Source organism: Lipotes vexillifer, unplaced genomic scaffold (genome assembly GCF_000442215.2).
Source record: "Lipotes vexillifer unplaced genomic scaffold, Lipotes_vexillifer_v1.1 scaffold1119, whole genome shotgun sequence".
Classification (NCBI taxonomy): domain Eukaryota; kingdom Metazoa; phylum Chordata; class Mammalia; order Artiodactyla; family Lipotidae; genus Lipotes; species Lipotes vexillifer.
Genome location: NW_006778437.1, coordinates 271,846 through 291,230, shown reverse-complemented (window position 1 = coordinate 291,230; position 19,385 = coordinate 271,846). Strand labels below are relative to the sequence as shown.

The window sequence follows — 19,385 nt, the reverse complement described above, 5'->3', positions numbered from 1 at the left end:
GTAACAGTCTTTATTTTAAAGTCTATTTTATCTGATATGAGTATTGCTACTCCAGCTTTCTTTTGATTTCCATTTGCATGGAATATCTTTTTCCATCCCTTCACTTTCAGTCTGTATGTGTCATTAGGTCTGAAATGGGTCTGTTGTAGACAACATATATATGGGTCTTGTTTTTGTATCCATTCAGCCAGTCTGTGTCTTTTGGCTGGGGCATTTAATCCATTTACATTCAAGGTTATTATCGATATGTATGTTCCTATGACCACTTTCTTAATTGTTTTGGGTTTGTTTTTGTGAGTCTTTTTCTTCTCTTGTGTTTCCTGCTTCGAGAAGTTTCTTTAGCATTTGTTGTAACGCTGGTTTGGTGGTGCTGAATTCTCTTAGCTTTTGCTTGTCTGAAAAGCTTTTGACTTCTCTATTGAATCTGAATGAGATCCTTGCTGGGTAGAGTAATCTTGGTTTTAGGTTTTTCTCTTTCATCACTTTAAGTATATCCTGCCACCCCTTCTGGCCTGCAGAGTTTCCACTGAAAAATCAGCTGATAACCTTATAGGGATTCCTTTATATGTTATTTTTTGTTTTTCCCTTGCTGCTTTTAATATTTTTTCTTTGAATTTAATTTTTGTTAGTATGATTAATATGCGTCTTGGTGTGTTTTTCCTTGGGTTCATCCTGTATGGGACTTTCTGTGTTTCCTGGACTTGGGTGACTATTTCCTTTCCCATGTTAGGAACGTTTTCAACTGTAATCTCTTCAAATATTTCCTCAGAACTTTTCTTTTTCTTTTTGTCTTCTGGGACCCCTATAATTCAAATGTTGTTGCATTTAGTGTTGTCCCAGAGGTGTCTGAGCTTGTTCTGAATTCTTTTCATTCTTTTTTCTTTATTCTGCTCCTCAGCAGTTATTTCCACCATTCTGTCTTCCAGCTCACTTATTCGTCCTTCTGCCTCAGTTATTTTGTTATTGATTCCTTCTAGTGTATTTTTCATTTCAGTTATTGTGTTGTTCATCTCTGTTTGTTCTTTAGTTCTTCTAGATCTTTGTTAAACATTTCTTGTATTTTCTCAATCTGTGCTTCCATTCTGTTACTGAGATTCTGGATAATTTTTACTATCATTACTCTGAATTCTTTTTCAGGTAGATTGCCCATTTCCTCTTCATTTATTTGGTCTTGTAAATTTTTACCTTGCTCCTTCATCTGTGGCATATTTTTTGCCATCTTATTTTTTTTTTGAGTGAAATTGTGCTCCTGTTTTACTGGTTGTTTGGCCTGAGGCTTCCAACACTGGAGTTTGTAGGCTACTGGGTAGACCTGAGATGCGTCTTGGTGCTGAGATGGGGAGCTCTGTGTGACCTCACTCCTATGAATATTCCCTGGGGTCTGAGGTTCTCTGTTAGTCCAGTGGTTCAGACTTGGAGCTCCCACCGCAGTAGCTTCTGCCTAACCCCAGGTTTGTGAACCAAGATCCTGCAAACTGGTTCACTCTGGGGTTCCTCCCATCTCCTTGGGCATTAGAATACACCACCAGCAGCTGGCAGGCTCCCTAGTTGTTGGGGGACGCTAACTCCACATCTTCCCACACCACCATCTTGACTCCGCCTCTCTGGATTGATTTTTATATGTTCTGCTTGCGATTGTTTTTTTGTTTGATTTTTTGTTTGTTTGTGCTTCTTGAGTCTAAAGATTTTATTCTCATCAGTTATGGAAGACTCTCAAGTATTATCTCTTTGAATGTAACATTTTGCACATTGTCTTTATTATATCTTTGTGGTATTGCAGATATTAGACCTTTTTATTCTGTTTTCTTTACTTCTTGTCCTTTATTTCATATTAACCTTATTTTTTCACTCTAATCTTAATTCAGATCTATAGTCAGTTTGCTAATTTTTTTTTTTTTTGCTGTATGCAGGCCTCTCCAGTTTGCTAATTTTCTCCTCAGCTTTGTCTAATTTTCTTTTATGTAGTTTGCTCCACCCCCAGCTGTGAGCCAAGGCCCATAATGACAGTTAACCTTGTCATCTCATCTTCCTTTGCCAGCTGATAAGACTTCTTTCTGTGTCACCCTTATGCTAATGTTGTAGCCTTCAAGGTTCTAGGTTTATTCAGAAAATTCAGTTCCAGCGTCTCATCTCATGGGCTCCATAGGGGGCTTTGTATTCAGGGGCTTCAGTGCTTACCTACTACTGATATTTACTTCTTCCTCCTTGTTTCTGTCTCCTGAGGATTTTCCTTCCATTTTTACAATCTAAGCTCTGTATTTAAAAGGGCATTTGTTGTAGTTTATCCAGTATTTCAAGGTGTTATTATAAATGTGTAGGCCTCCATATTAATGGAAGTGGTTCATGTCTTTTTAGGATGAAGGGGGAAAAGCTTTATGGTATTAAATGGACTTTTGTAATGGATCTCCTATTAATATTTTTGGCTAATATTTTATATCATGATCATTCTTAACCATTAATATTAAATTAGAGTTGGCTATAGTAGGTAGTCAGTCCTCAGTATTTGCAGTTTGTAATTTCAGGTTTAAGGGAAACTGAAATCATTCTTTAAAAACAACAATGAAGATATAAATTATATGAATTCATCTAAAATAGTTTGGCTTCTTAATTCAGCTTTTAACAATAGTGAGTTTTTCTACAGAGACAGCAATTCTATTTGGGAGATGATTTGAAAAATAAAAAATTCATTGCCTTTTTCTTTATTTCCATCTATCTCAGTGATTCAGGTTCTCTGCCGGGTTCGATTTTGCCCCCCTCCCCAGGTAGCATTTGACAATGTCTGGAGAAATTTTTGGTTATTGTAATTCGTGGAACAGAGAGGTTGCTAGTGTCATCTAGTGGGTAAAGCCAGGAATGCTGATAAACTTCGTAGAATACATAAGACATCTCCCACAACAAAGTATTATCTAGCCCAAAATATCAGTAGTGCTTAGGTTAAAAAACCCTATTTATAAAAGGAGCTATAATTTTCTCAGTTACCTAGCTGAAATTGATAAATCTTACTTAAAAATGTAACGTATATGATACATTGAAACTACCCAGAAATTCATACACATATACTTAATTTCTTAACAATTCTAGTTATATCTGTTGTTGATGAAAAATACGGTAGCAAGTCATCCCTCTCATTATCCATAAATATAAGGTGTTAAATTAAAGCCATGAAGCCTTTGAGAGATGAACAAGGTTAATTTATGGTTTAGCTTTGGTAAATAATCGAATAATGCTTATTTTCTGATAGTGATATAATCAAACCAACAGTTAGCTCTTTAAACTATATAGTGTATGTGTGCCTTTCAAAAAAATGAACCCTGCATCCTTTATAAATGTCCCAAAGAAATATAGAATCAGGGTTTAAAAAAAATAGATTTTACCTTTTTCTAAAGGGCAGAAAACACATAGAATCATTCTTAATAGTGATTTAATCATGATACAAAGCAGTTGGTTTTGAAATAATCCACATTGCTTTGTCAGATTCATGTGCATTACTTCATATTTGTTTTTGCTTGTGTCATGAAAATGGAAGATTTGTGGTATTGCTTATTTAGGTCTTATTCCCATTATATTTTTGTCATTTTTAATTAAAAATGTTTAATCTTAAAATAGTTTTAGACTTAAAGAGAAATTGCAAAAATAGTACAGAGATTTCTTTTATTCCCTTTACAAAGCTTCTCCTAATGTTAACACCTTACATAAACATAATCATAAACCAAAGGAAATCCACACCACTACAATATTAACTAAACTACAGATCTTACTTGGATTTCACCAGTTCTTCCCCTAATGTCATTTTTCTGTTTCAGAATCCAATCACGCATTGCATTTAGTTGGCATGGCTCCTTTGTCTTCTCCATTCTGTAACAGTTCTTCAGTCTGTCTTTGCTTTACATGAACTTGATGCTTGACAAGAACACTGGTCAGTTATATCTTACAAAGAATGTCTCTCTCAGTACAGGATTGCCTGACGGTTTCTCTGGAGTAAATTGAGGTTATGTTTTTGACAACACCACCATATAAGTATGCTGTACTCTTCCCAGTTCATCATTTCAGAAGGTAAATGGTGTTGAAATGTTTTATTACTGGTGATATTATCCTTGATAAGGTGGTATCTGCCAGGTTTCTCTACTATAAAGTTGCTTTTTTTCCCTTTGTAATTAATCTTTCTTGCCATTACTTTAATTTTTAACATTTTTATTTTATATTGACGTATGGTTGATTTACAATGTTGTGTTAGTTTCAGGTATACAGCCAAGTGATTTAGATAAACATACATATATTCTTTTTCAGGTTCTTTTCCCATATAGGTTATTACAGAGTATTGAGTAGATTTCCCTGTGCTATACAGTAGGTCCTTGTTGATTATCTGTTTTATATATAGTAGTGTGTATGTTAATCCCAAACTCCTAATTTGTCCCTCCCCCACCTTTTCCCTTGATAACCATCAGTTGGTTTTAATAGAAATAATTAAGTTTCTTAAAATCATTAAGTTTTATTTATTTCTTTTTCTTATTTTCTTCTAAAATTATTTCTTAAAATAATTAACTTAATTTTAACAGAAAACAAATGTGGAAGAGATAAAAATTGTTCTGTTTCCTCAAATGCTTTGTGAATATTTGGTTTAAATAGCATAATCTTATAAATTTTATAATTTTAACATCTTGTTTTCAGTTAGGTTGGGAAATGACTTTTTTTTTTAAACCTTAACATATAATTTCAGAACACCTATTTAACTTGAAGTTTGCTGCAAAGAAACTTAATAGGAATGCCAAGAAATGTGATAAAGAAGGAAAGGCTGAAAAGACCAAGATTAAAAAGGTAAGTAATTTTTTTTTTTTTTTTGCAGTACGCAGACCTCTCACTGTCATGGCCTCTCCCGTTGCAGAGCACAGGCTCTAGACACACGGGCTCAGTGGCCGTGGCTCCTGGGCCCAGCTGCTCCACAGCATGTGGGATCTTCCTGGACCGGGGCACGAACCTGTGTCCCCTGCATCGGCAGGTGGACTCTCAACCACTGCGCCACCAGGGAAGCCCCAAGGTAAGTAATTTTTATCTTTTTACTTTTTTTTAAACTCATGAAATGAGCACAGTTACATGATTGAAGAGTGGTTGTTTTAGTTTATTTTACATTGAAGAAAGATTACTGGCTTTAGCATTTTAAGCCAAATATCTATTAAGTAAATTATTTATTATCTGACATAATTAATAATGGCTTTTTTGTTTATTTCTACTTATGTGTGCAAGTATGGCTCATAACACAGAGTATAACTGTACTGTTACCTAACTGTTCTGTTGCCTACATCTAATGACTGTCCTTTAGTTTGTAGCCAGAACCACTGTTACTGAGAAGTATAAAGCCTGTATGTCAGAATAATATTTCACATTTTTTGGCTCATTTGAATTTCTGTAGTCTCTAAAGTTTTTTTTTTTTTTTTTTCTTTTTTTTTTGGTGGTGCGTGGGCCTCTCACTGTTGCGGCCTCTTCCGTTGCGGAGCACAGGCTCCAGACGCACAGGCTCAGCAGCCATGGCTCACAGACCCAGCCGCTCTGTGGCATGTGGGATCTTCCCGGACCGGGGCACAAACCCGTGTCCCCTGCATCGGCAGGCGGACTCTCAACCACTGCGCCACCAGGGAAGCCCAAGTTTTTCATTTTTTAACATCTTTATTGGAGTATAATTGCTTTACAATCATGTGTCAGTTTCTACTGTATAATAAAGTGAATCAGCTATATGTATACATATATCCTCATATCCTCTCCCTCTTGCGTCTCCCTCCCACCCTCCCTATCCCACCCCTCTAGGTGGTCACAGAGCACCCAGCTGATCTCCCTATGCTATGCGGCTGCTTCCCACTAGCTATTTTACATTTGATATTGTATATATGTTAGTGCTACTCTCACACTTCATTGCAGCTTACCCTTCCCCTCCCCGTGTCCTCAAGTCCATTCTCTACATCTACGTCTTTATTCCTGTCCTGCCACTAGGTTCATTAGAACCATTTTCTTTAAGATTCCATATATATGCATTAGCATACAGTATTTCTTTTTCTCTTCCTGACTGACTTCATTCTGTATGACAGACTCTAGGTCCATCCCCCTCACTACAAATAACTCAATTTCATTTCTTTTTATGGCTGAATAATATTCCATTGAATATGTTTTTTATATACATAGTACATAGCATTAATGTATATTGTGACTTGTGCATTGTGTATTTTCTAGGATTCACAGGACTCAGCATATAGTTGGACTCATGGCTATGACATATTACACTAAAGGATACAAAGGGAAAGCACATGGGGCGATGTCTGGAGGAATCCAGGCTTAAGCTTCCAAGAGTTCTCAGTGAAAACACACAGGACAAGCTTAATTCCTGCAGCAACAAATTGTGACAACATGTGTTAAGTGTTGTCTACCAAGGAAGTTCTCCTGTGACTAAGAGTCCAAGGCTTTTATTGGTAGTCATGCAGGGATCCTCTGCCTAGCACACACCAAAATTCCAGTCTCCCAGAAGGAAATCCATTGTTTGGCATAAACCACATTGTTTGTATAAAGAGTTTAGGTACACTGAGCCACTCTTAACTGTTCTGGGAAAGATGGAAACCTTCCCCAAATCCAAGCTCCTAGATGCTAGTTACATGCCAAACTTTCAGAGAGATGTTTCGAAGGACAGCAGACTCAGGCTTGCTGTGTGAACTCTTTTCTGCACACGTGTATTTTTATATCTATTTTTAATATTTTATTAAATTACTGTGATCTTTGGTAATAGAGTATATCCTACCCTTAAATTGAGTCACTTTGGGTATTTTATGCTCTTAATAGAGAAAACTTTATGGGAAGAAAACTTTCAGAAAAGGAGAAAGAAATAGTTCAACTGAGTTAGAAGAAAAAATACTTAAAATTGATGTATTAGCATCATCCTTTTCTAAAAGTATAAGCCCAAGTATTTCAAGGAAAGAGAAAGCATAAAAAAGATTTTGGTCTAACATTTTTGTATATTGAGGAAATTAGAAATAATCTAAAAATAAGTTTTGAATTTTCAAATCTCAGGCAAGCACAGCAGTATTAAAACATGCATATTCCCAACAAACAAAGTCCAGGCCCAGATAGTTTTACTGGTGAATTATACCAGACATTTAAAGAATTAAAATACACCTTTGAACAACACAGGTTTGAACTTCACAGGTCCACTTGTACACAAAATTTTTTCAACCAAGATGTACAATAGTACTACACTATTCATGGTTGGTTGAATCCACAGATGCAGAACTGTAGATACAGAAGGCCAACTGTAAAGTTATACATGGATTTTTGACTGAGTGGGGTTTGGCACCCCTAGTCCCATGTTGTTCAAGGGTCAACTGTAATACCAGTCAACCTCAAACTCACTCATCCAAAAAATTAAAGAGGAGGGGACACATCCAAACTCACTCTATGAGGCCAGCATTACCCTGATACCAAAACCAGACAAGGAAACTACAAGGAAAGAACATTATAGGCCAATATCCCTGATGAACATAGATGTAAAAACCCTCAAAAAAATAGTAGCAAACAAAATTCAACAATGCATTAAAAGTGTCATACACCATTATTAAATGGAATTTATTCCAGGGATGTGGGGATGGTTCACCGTCCACAAGTCAGTCAGGGTGATATACCACATTAACAAAATGAAGGATAAAAATCATATAATCATCTCAATAGATGCAGAAAAGGCATGTGACAGAATTCAACATTCATTCATGATAACGGCTCTCAACAAAGTGGATGTAGGGGGAATGTACCTCAACATAATGAAAGCCATAGATGACAAGTCCGCAGTTAACATCATACCCAAGGAAAAAAAGCTAAAAGGTTTTCCTCTAAGATCAAGATAAGGATGCCGACTTTTACCACTTCTGTTCCACATACTGCTGGAAGTCCTAGCCAGAGCAATTAGGCAAGAAAAAGAAATAAAAGACATCCAAATCAGAAAGGAAAAATTAAAACTGTCTCTATTAGCAGATAACATATATTACATATAAAAAACCCATGGCATTATATATAGAAGAATCCACCAAAAAAAACGTTGGAATAAGCAGATGCAATAAAGTTGCAGTATGCAAAATCAATATACAAAAATCAGTTGTGTTTCTGTAACTAATAATGAACTATCAGAGAAGTTAAGAAAACAATCTTATTTACAATTTCATTAAAAATAAAATACCTAGGGAAACTTAACCAAGGACCTGAAAGACTACACTGAAAACTAAAGACATTGATGAAAGAAATTGAAGAAGACACAAATAAATGGAAAGATATTCCATTCTCATGGATTGGAACAATTAATATTGTTAGAATGTCAATACTGCTTAAAGCAATCTACAAATTCAGTGCAATCGCTATCAAGATGCAGTTTTCACAGAAATAGAACAAACAGTCCTAAAATTTATATGGAACCGCAGAAGACTGAATATCCAAGGCCAACTTGAGAAAGAACAAGGCTCAAACATCATGATTCCTGATTTCAAACTATATTACCAAGCTGTGGTAAATGAGACAGCGTGATATTGACATAAAAACAGACTCATAGATCAATGAAACAGAATAGAGAAATCAGAAATAAACCCACACATTTATGGTAATTTATTTGCAACAAAGGACCCAAGAATATACAACGGGGAAAGGACAGTCTCTTCAGTAAGTAGTGTTGGGAAAGCTGGACAGCCACATGCAAAAGAATAAAACTGGACCACTGTCTTACAACATATACAGCAGCTATCTCAAAATGGATTAAAGACTTGAACTTTAAACGTGAAGGCATAAAACTCTAGAAGAAAACAGTTGGTAAACTCCTTGACACTGGTCTTGGCAGTGATTTTTTGGAATCGACACCAAAAGCAGAGGCAACAAAAGCAAAAATAAACAAGTGGGACTTCATCAAACAAAAAAGCTTCTGTGCAGCAAAGGAAGCCATGAAAAAATTTAAAAGGCAACTTACTGAGTGGGAGAAAATATTTGAAAACCATACAGCTGATAAGGTGTTTACATCTGAAATATGTAAAGAATTTATACAAGTCAAAAGCAAAATACCAAACAATCTGATTTAAAAATGTGTAGAGGATCTGAATATACATTTTTCATAAAAAGACATACCAGTTTGCCAACAGGTACATGAAAATGTTCTCAATATCACGCATCATCAGGGAAATGCAAATCAAAGCACAATAAGACATCACTTCACACCTGTTAGAATGACTATCATCAAAAAGACAAAAAGTGGCTTCCCTGGTGGCGCAGTGGTTGAGAGTCCGCCTGCTGATGCAGGGGACACGGGTTCATGCCCCGGTCCAGGAAGATCCCACATGCCGCGGAGCAGCTAGGCCTGTGAGCCATGACCGCTGGGCCTGCGCGCCCGGAGCCTGTGCTCTGCAATGGGAGAGGCCACAACAGTGAGAGGCCTGCATACCATACACACACACACACACAAAAAGACAAAAAGCAAAAAGTGTTGGAGAGGTTGTGGAGCAAAGGGAACCCTTGTGCACTCTTGGTGGGAATATAAATTGGTGCAGCCACTATGGAAAACCGTATGGATGTTCTCTGAATAGTGAAAATTAGAACCTACCATATGGTCCAGCAATTCCACTTCTGGGTATTTATCTGAAGGAAACAAAAACACTAACTCAGAAAGATATATACACCCCCATGTTCATTTCAGTATTATTTATAATAGCCAAGACATGCAGGGCTCCCCTGGTGGCGCAGTGCTTAAGAATCCACCGGCCAATGCAGGGGGCATGGATTCAAGCCCTGGTCCAGGAAGATTCCACATGCTACAGAGCAACTAGACCAATGTGCCACAAGTACCAAGCCTGTGCTGTAGAGCCCGTGAGCCACAACTACTGAGCCCACATGCCACAACTGTTGAAGCCTGCACGCTTAGATCCCATGCTCTGCAACAAGATGAGCGACTGCAATGAGGACCCCGCACACCGTGATGAAGACCCAATGCAGCCAAAAATAAATAAATTAATTTTTTAAGAAATGAAAACAACCTAAGTGTCCATCAGTGGATGAATGGGAAAAGAAAATTTGGACCATATATATATATGTATATATGTGTATATATATATATATATATATATACATATATACATATATACATATATACATATATATATATATAAAGTCAAATATTATTCACCCATAAACAAGGAAATCCTGCCATTTGCAACAACATGGATGGACCTTGAGCATATTATGCTAAGTGAAATAAGTCAGAGAGAGAAAGGCAGATGCCATGTGATCTAACTTATGTGGAATCTTAAAAAAAAACCTCATGGATAAAGAGAATAGATTTGTGGTTGCCAGAGGAAGGAGGTGGGGGGTGGGTGTGTGTGAAATGGGTGAAGATGGCTGAAAGGTACAAACTATCAGTTATAAAATAAGTCCTGGGAATATAATGTACAGCATGGTGACTACAGTTAATAATACTTTATTATATATTTGAAAGTTGCTAAGAGATCTTAAAAGTTCTCATCACGAGAAAAAAATTGTAGCTATATGTAGTTATGGATGTTAACTAGGAAAAAAACTTGGAAAGTGTTTGAGGTTGCATATACTAATGTATTTATCACATTGGTGTTTATATTATTGAAGAGTTGGAAACAAACTAAATACCGAGCAAACAGGGATCTTAACTGATCCATGTGCTCTAATTTCAGTCACTTATGTACCCTATCAATTTTGCTATACTGGGGTACCATCTGAGCTATTTAACATTTTTCTTTAAATTGACTTTTAACTTCACACCTGGCCATAGCTATTACAGTATAGCAGAAAGCATGGATCTGTGCTAGTCATATCCATTTCAGATACACATTTAAATAAATGCATGATTAAAATGGAGATACTTATGTCTGTGTAACATCTAAAATAATTTTATGTACTATCAGTAGTGTTTGTACCACACATGAGGAAAGCCCTGATTCATGGTACATCCATACAACACAGCCTTTTTTTTTCTTTCAACAGTCTTTAGAGTGATGATGTAGTTATATATTTATTGACTTAAAAAAAATTTAATTAGGTGAGAAAACAGTATGCTCTGATGCATGTACTCTTGTAATTTATATTGTAATATTTCAATAAATAGGTTTATGTACTTGGAATACTTTATACTGAAATATTAGTGGTTATGGCTGAGTGATTATGGGAAAATTTTTAAACTTTATATTCTAATTTCTTAAAATGTTAATGAGTATATATCTTTTAGTCATAAAAAATTAAAGGACTATAAATTCTCCTTTTATTTCCTAAAAATACTAATTGTAAAAGCTCTTAAATATTAAAAATATGTTAGTTGGGCATTGTTTTCCTCTTTCTAAAATATCTACTTTTGCTCCCTATATTTACTTTTGGTGTTTGTCTTCACTGTTTACTTTTGCTCTGTTTAAAACAGGCCATTCAGAAAGGCAATACAGAAGTTGCAAGAATACATGCTGAAAATGCAATCCTCCAGAAGAACCAAACAATTAATTTATTGAGAATGAGTGCTAGGGTTGATGCTGTGGCAGCCAGAGTTCAAACTGCAGTTACAATGGGCAAGGTAAGCCTTAATATCTGTAAATAATAGGAACTCTTGATTTAAGTTATTGGAGGTATTAAGAATTGTCAGAAATCTAAATCTACTGCAAAGTGCTACAAAGGTACTCGCCTTTCTGGGCTGGAGAAAGATAGTCAAAATGCTTACTGAGGAAAATGATTTTGGCAGTGGCTTTTCAGCTAAGGTCTAATTAGTTGTCTTCCAATGAATAGTCAAAGATAAAAGATAGTCGATGCCTAGACCAGAAATACATAGTGTACTTTTACTGTTAAGGAAACGGTAGATAAATTTTATAAGATGATCTACAAGTAATATAAGAAACTACATAAATTTTGAGGTTGTTTATATTATAGGATTCTCAGTCTTTTTTTTTTTTTTAATACTCCCAATAGGTAACCAAGTCCATGGCAGGTGTAGGTCTATGGATGCTACATTGAGGAGTATGATACTTGAAAAGGTAAAAATAAATAAATAAATAAATTGATGTTCAGATAATATCTTTTCAGAGTAAGTTTTTTTCTTATGACCATATTTCTTTTTGCAGATTTCTGCCCTGATGGACAAATTTGAACAGCAGTTTGAAACACTGGATGTTCAAACGCAACAAATGGAAGACACAATGAGTAGTACTACAACCCTAACAACACCACAAGTAAGAATAGTTTCTCTACGTACACTAACTTTTAAAAATTACCCAACTGCAAACTATAATGGCTTTGTGAACCTAAATCATCTCTAGAATGTGAAGTAAACATGGTATATCCCCAAAATGCAAGTAGGAAGTTATGCTCTGACCCTGGATTCCTAAGGACATGTTAGAAGATGACATTTCCTATCTTGTTTTGAAGTTCTAAGAATTATTATAGGTCACATGTCTAGAGAGTATGGAACTTGGTTCTGCCCTGCTGCCAGTGGTCCTTATTGATAAAAGCATTGAACTAGGGACTCACTGAGGCCAGTGGGTATTAGGTATTTTCCTAACCCCAGTTAAGTCATCTCATTGCAGATATTCTGCTTCCTGCCTACTCGTTAGGTATGTTATTAGGCACAGATCACAGATGAACAAATAGTAAATTACAAGATCAATTATTTTTCAGAAAACTAGGATGTTTTCTAGGATGTTGTTGCATCTGCAACTTAGAGATGTGCTACAGAGAAAATTAAATTTGAAACTAGTTTGGACGTCATGTGAGCCAGAAATAAAGATTTTGTGAAACTTGAATATTAAAATAGAAGATTTATATCATTACCAATCTTCTTTTTGATCCCAGCACCTATCACATAGTTCATCAAATAAACAAAAAACTTGTTATCACTACATAAGATGATAATATGGATAATTTACAAAACAGGTTAGGAGAAAAAATCAATAGCCATCCATCAAAATTTTACTGAAGGTGATGCCTTTCACTAAGAGGTAAATAATAAGAGAACAAACTTATATTCATGTTTTAGAGTTAAGAAGAAAGTATTCATGTGTATGTCTTATAGAAAGCATATATTTAGTCATTACTTTTATACCTCCTCCAGAGCCTTGCTTCCCCAAAGCGTGGTGCAAAAATCAGGAACATCTGTATCATCTCGGAGCTTATTAGGAATGCAGAAATTCAGACCCTATGCACAGATATATTGAATTGGAATCATTTTAATAAGATTTACAGGTGATATTTATGCCCTGATTTTGAGAAGCACGGTCCTAGAGTTTCTGATTCTTATTCAGGCACCTTAGGTGATTTCCAGGTGATTTTATGGTCAAGATTAGGAAAACACAAGGGGACTGGAAAAATGACTTGAAGTCAGGACACTTGGATTTCTCATCTCTACTCTGCCACTAATTAATTTTGGGACCTTAAGATACTCACTACCTTGGGCCTCAGTATTCATAGCTGTAAAATGTAGGGCTGGAATTGATGATATCTAAATGCCTTTTAGCTCTGAAAAATCTTGAGATTCCTTCACCTAACATTTGCTAAGCACCTTCTCCTGTTTCAGGTATTGTGCTAGGTGCTGGGGATATTCAAGTATATACAAAACATTTTTCATAAAGAGCCAACCAAAATTTACAACAGAAATGGGCATACTTAGATGCCCAAATTCTCATACCTTGCTAATGAGTAATTAGAATTTAAATTAGCATATTCACTTTGGAAAAGCAATGCGGTAATATCTACAGTCCATTCTTAACATAGCAGCCAGAGCAATCCTGATAAAACAAGTCAGATCATGACATTCTTCTGCTCAGAACCCTTCAGTGGCTCTGCATGTCTCTCAAAATAAAATCCAAATTCTTTATGGTGGCCTATAGTGCCCTCTAGGATCTGCCTCATCCTGCTTCTCCGACCTTATCTCCTATTATTGCTCATCACTCTACTAAGATATTGGCTTCCTTGTTATTTCTCAAACACACCATGTACATTTCTTCCTCAAAGCCATTCACTTGCAGGTTCCTCTGCCTGAATCTTCTTCATCTGTCTTGCACTCATCCTCATTACCCACTCCCCCACCTCCTTCAGTTCTTTGTTCAAATGTCATTTTCTCAGTGAGGTCTTTTAAGATCATCCTACTTAGAAGTACACCAGTGGCCCACCCACCGAGTGCTGTACTCCCTATCTACCATCCCTGCTTTATTTTTCTTCATTGTACATATCACCTTCTAATAAACCACATAATTTAAAAAGTTTTTATTTGCCCCTCCCTTTCATGTGCACACACTAGAATGTAAGCTTAATGAAGGCAGGGATATTTTTAATTATTTTTGTTTACTGATGTATCCCTAACACTTAAAATGATATCTGGCATAAAGTAGGTGCTCAGTTAATATTTGTTGAATAAATCAGAGTATATGAAAATGCATGTGACCTATAACCTAGTACTTCTATTTTTAAATTTATACACAAAAGACCTACATGTGTATAAACATACTTCTACATAAGAATGTTCATTGCACTATTGTCTGTAATCAGAAATTAGGGGAAAATACCTAAATGTCCAGAAATAAAATGGATAAATACAGTTTAGAGTATTTTATATTACAGTACTATACAGGAGTGAAAGTTAATGAACTAGAGCTCTAGATCTCAATATAATTAGATCTTATAAGGTTGAATTAAAAAAACAAGTTTCAGAATAGTATACTTAGTATAATGCCATTTAAGTAAATTTTAAAAACACAAATAATGGTATTTTAGATATGAAGTAAAAACAACACAATCTAAATGCACAGAAATATTTGATCTATTATTTTCTGAACTTCTTTATATTTTGAAGGTGAATGAAGGACAAGAGAGACTAAGGCCCAACAACATTATTAGAGGTTTGCTTAAAATTTGGCACCTTGTGGTAGAGCTGTAACTACATCTTAGAGCTCCTACCTGTATGTTCAAAATATTTTAAATAAGTTAAAAACAAGTTTTTTTTAATTAATTGGACTCTATTCCCTGAGAACTCCTGTACTGTTGTAAATATCTCAATACTTATATTTTATTAATCTCTAGATACTTTAAAAAGTAATCCTTAATATCAAATTTGCATCAATTAGCAGACAGGACAGCTATGATTAATCTAAAATTTAAGTCTGTTACATTTTAAATACGAGCAAAGTTGGTTCGCTCCGTTAGAGAGCTACATTACTCAGATTCAAATTATATGTGAATATCACTGTGAATATTTTTCACATAACCTCATAGTTTAAGGCTTTATAATTTAACATTATTCATAAATAAATCATTTTATGAGATAATTCAGCTCCCTCTGGTTGTAAAAAAGAATTTTTAAACTTTCTTTTAAGAACTGTAGATCAGTTCCCCCTTTTTAAAGCTAGGTCAGAAACAAAAACTACCCAAAAAGCAAATACCATTCAAATACAAATTCTCATTTTTTTAATTCTAGAACCAGGTGGATATGCTGCTTCAAGAAATGGCAGATGAAGCTGGGTAAGAAATTATTCAGATGCTTTTGAAATGATCTTGATTTAATATCTACAAGTCCTACAATTATGTAATGTGGATAAACATATTTGTCTTTACCACCAATGGTCGGAGTTAGGTTTTTGATCCTAGAATTTAGTGCTTCAAGGACCTTTAGAACATCCAGCTCTTTGTCATGCTCATAAAAATGTGACTTTGTTCCAATCATCTTAGTATTTTCTTAAAAATCTCTGGAGATAGATTCGGTTAGTATGTGATAAGAAATGAAGGAAGGTGACTGAGGGAGGCAGGAGTGTTTTAAAAGTTTCCTCTGTACCATCTGTGTTCAGCATATATCAAATGTTTAATTGTTTTTAATAGGATCTTCCAAAAGAATTCTATGATCAGGCCATTAAGTCTTAAGCCAAGTTTGAGTCCTGCAAACTGAGCAATATGTGCAAAACGTCCAAGGAGTTCAAAAGATGGCAGCATTTCATTGTTGTAGATGGTTATTTGTTGTTTAAAAAAGTAAATAATTAACACCCTTTCTGGCCCAGCTATTAGAAATAGGGTATCTGTTAGGCTATTTATTTTAGGCTCTTCATGTTTGAGGGAAATGACTTGACTGTAATATTATCAGTGCTACAGAAGTCATGTTATATCAGTATTCTCTGGTATTTTACTTAGTTCAAGAGAACATTATAGTAAAGAATTAAAAATATTTTTTCAAAGATAAAGATTAAAACTGGGTGATACTAAAGTTTTATGCTTTATCTTCAAAGGTAAAGTAATAGGTTGAAGTAAGGTTCTTGAAGACACCTGGAAAATAAAGTTGATGAATATTATTCTAGTGTTGAAACTAATGCTTAATTAGAAAGAACTTAATTAGTTACCAGCTCTTTAGTTCACTGTTGTATCTCTCATTAGTGGATTAAAACCTAGGTTAATAAATCAGGTTTGCAATATTTGAGAACAGGGCCAGAGGGTAGGTGGTACACTATTTTGCTTTGTTAGTATCCTAATATAGCCCATATCCAACAAGGAGTTAGTAAGAAGGATGATTTTTAAGTATTATAGGAGAGACTAAGGCATGTGTAAAAAGACTCCATTTTATTAATATGAGGCTAAGAACTTGTTTCTGTTTGAGCCAAAGACAAAATAAGAAGATTGGGCTTGAAAATAGAGCAAGGGAGGTCTTGCAAAATGAATATTGCCATATCACAGCCTTACTGACTCTCAGTGGAAATCAAGTTCAGTAGACAACTTTTTAATAAGATTTAGAATAGGATTTCTCAAACTTGACACTGTTGACATTTTGGGCTAATAATCCTAGGGGCTTTCCTTTGTATGTAGGATGTTTAGTAGTGTCCCTGGCATCTACCCACAAGTAATATCACCCCTCCCCCCAGGTGCGACAGCCAAAAATGCCTCCATACAATGACAAATGTTCCTTGAGTGTAGGGAGCCAAAATCGAGTGATTACTTCTGTCAGTAATGGGTGGTGACTGGAGCAGTAGAAATAGGTAGAACCATTGATGTCGAAATACCCATCCTTATAGATGTTTTAGTATAGCAAAATTTTAGTATACTGTATCTTTACCTTTTAAATAACAATCTGTCTCTAGAATCTCCTAATGATGAAGTTACTGTATTCACTGTAGTGTTTTCAAACTGGAGTTGGCATACACTCGTCTAGAGACAGGCAGAAAGAGTAGTTTGTATCCTCAGGAGTATTTATAATGGAGATTAAAATTGTGGCCTTGGAAGGAGACAAACCTGGATTTGAATCCTATCTGTCACTAGAGTGATCTTGGGCAAGCGTACTTAACTTTTCTAAACTTCAGTTATATGGGTAGATGCAAGTAATGATTTCTGTCAAGGGTAGCTCAGGATCTAAACACTGAACTTGAAGTTAGCTCAAATGTTAGATATGGATATTGATCCTGAGGCTACATGTATCTAGCCTGTTTTATCTTTTATTGGCACATTAATTTTCTTTACAGTAGAAGACATATAGTAATCTCCAGTAAATTCAGTACATTGGATAACCACTGTTTTGGTCTTTCTTTTTGTTCAGCTGACCAGATCATTATCCTATATTTTATTCACTTTTCTATCATAAGATTATCATCCACATGGGTTGCCACTAGGGCTCAACAAAAACTCTTTAAAATTAGTAATTCATTTATCCTAAGGTGGACATTCAGAATATGTATTATTATTAGATTTTTTTATTTTTGCTGTATGCGGGCCTCTCACTGTTGTGGCCTCTCCCGTTGTGGAGCACAGGCTCCAGACGCCCAGGCTCAGTGGCCATGGCTCACGGGCCCAGCCGCTCTGTGGCATGTGGGATCTTCCCGGACCGGGGCATGAACCCATGTCCCCTGCATCGGCAGGTGGACTCTCAACCACTGCACCACCAGGGAAGCCCAGAATATGTATTTTTGAATTAATTAATTTATTTTTGGCTGCATTGGGTCTTTGTGCTGTGCACAGGCTTTCTCTAGTTGCGGCATTGAGGGGGGGCTACTCTTCGTTGCGATGCGATGGCTTCTCATTGCAGTGGCTTCTCTTGTTGTGGAGCACCGGCTCTGGGTGCATGGGCTCTAGAGCGCAGGCTCAGTAGATGTGGCACAGGGGCTTAGTTGCTCCACTGCATGTGAGATATTCCAGGACCAGGAATCGAACCCATGTCCCCTGCACTGGCAGGCAGATTCTTAACCACTGCACCACCAGGAAAGTCCCCAGAATATTTTTAAGTTCTATTTGCATCTATAAAATTGAACCAGTATTATGTTTATTTAAATTAAGGTAAAATGCTAGGTAGAATATTCAAATTTGCAATAAGCATGTTTTTGTAATTTTTAATAACAATTATAAGCTTGGTATAATTAGATAAGAAGAAAAATGCTTATATTAACCCTCATTTATGTTAATTATTTTAAAATTGTAGCCTTGATCTCAGTATGGAACTACCACAAGGTCAAACAGGTTCTTTTGGCACAAGTGTTACTTCCATGGAACAGGTAGAAGTTGGATTTTATCTTGATTTGTATGAACTTGGTGAATGAATTAAATATATGTGTATTTATATGTATATATAAGCAAATATATTCTCCTTTTATCTATTATAAAGAGTTTTTTCTACTGTAATAAGACATCATCGTAAATAAGCAAGATGTAATTAGCCTTTAACTCCTTAATGATGGACATTGCATGCATATTTCATTTAACGATTGAATTTGTTCCCCTTCATAGCCTTCTGCTCTATTAAGTTCTCCATTTATTTTGAAATGTTTAAAAAAAATAAATTCTTAATATTTTTGTGTGAATTTTTGAGACAAGATTTTAAATCTTATTTGAATATGAGCTATTTAAAATATTAGTGATTTATATTTGTCACAGCCCTGTGACTTTTAATCTTTGCTTTCTCCAGGATGAACTATCACAGAGACTTGCTCGTCTACGTGATCAAGTGTAATTTAAAGAACTGGCGCTTTTGTTTCCTTCACTGGCTTCTGAAATATTTTGTGTGTATGTATAGATGTTTCACTCCAATTACACTAAGAATGCCATGCATTACAGAATGCTTAACACTATTTGTATATAATGCTTTCTTTTACCTTGCTGTACTTTCCAGTACTTTAATTCCAGAGAGTTTCCACCTTGAAAGATTTTAAAGTTTTGTATATTATGTTGAAAAGTGCGAGAGATGGTTTTTTGTAGGTGTCTTAGACTGAGCTAGCATTAACTTGTTGTATATGAAATATCTTCCTCAGAAATTACATTAAAAACTCTAGGACCAAAGTACTACAGAATAAAGTACTTTATACAGAATAAAGTATAGAATAAAAGTTTTGGTTTCTTTTTAACTCAAGGTAGTTTTAAATCTCTGT

The 19,385-nt window shown here is 35.4% G+C and overlaps 1 protein-coding gene across 1 annotated transcript; it reads left to right on the top strand.

Annotated features, from left to right (window-relative positions):
• Nucleotides 1–497: 497 nt before the first annotated feature.
• On the top strand, nt 498–18,970 carry LOC103084576 (charged multivesicular body protein 1b-2-like; the record flags this gene model as incomplete). Its single annotated transcript, XM_082930920.1, is given in 9 exon segments — nt 498–519; nt 4,718–4,815; nt 11,441–11,587; nt 11,977–11,998; nt 12,001–12,041; nt 12,129–12,236; nt 15,473–15,516; nt 18,443–18,515; nt 18,926–18,970. Coding segments are annotated over 9 exon segments (600 nt in total), but the record flags the coding sequence as incomplete, so codon positions are not given.
• Nucleotides 18,971–19,385: the final 415 nt, after the last annotated feature.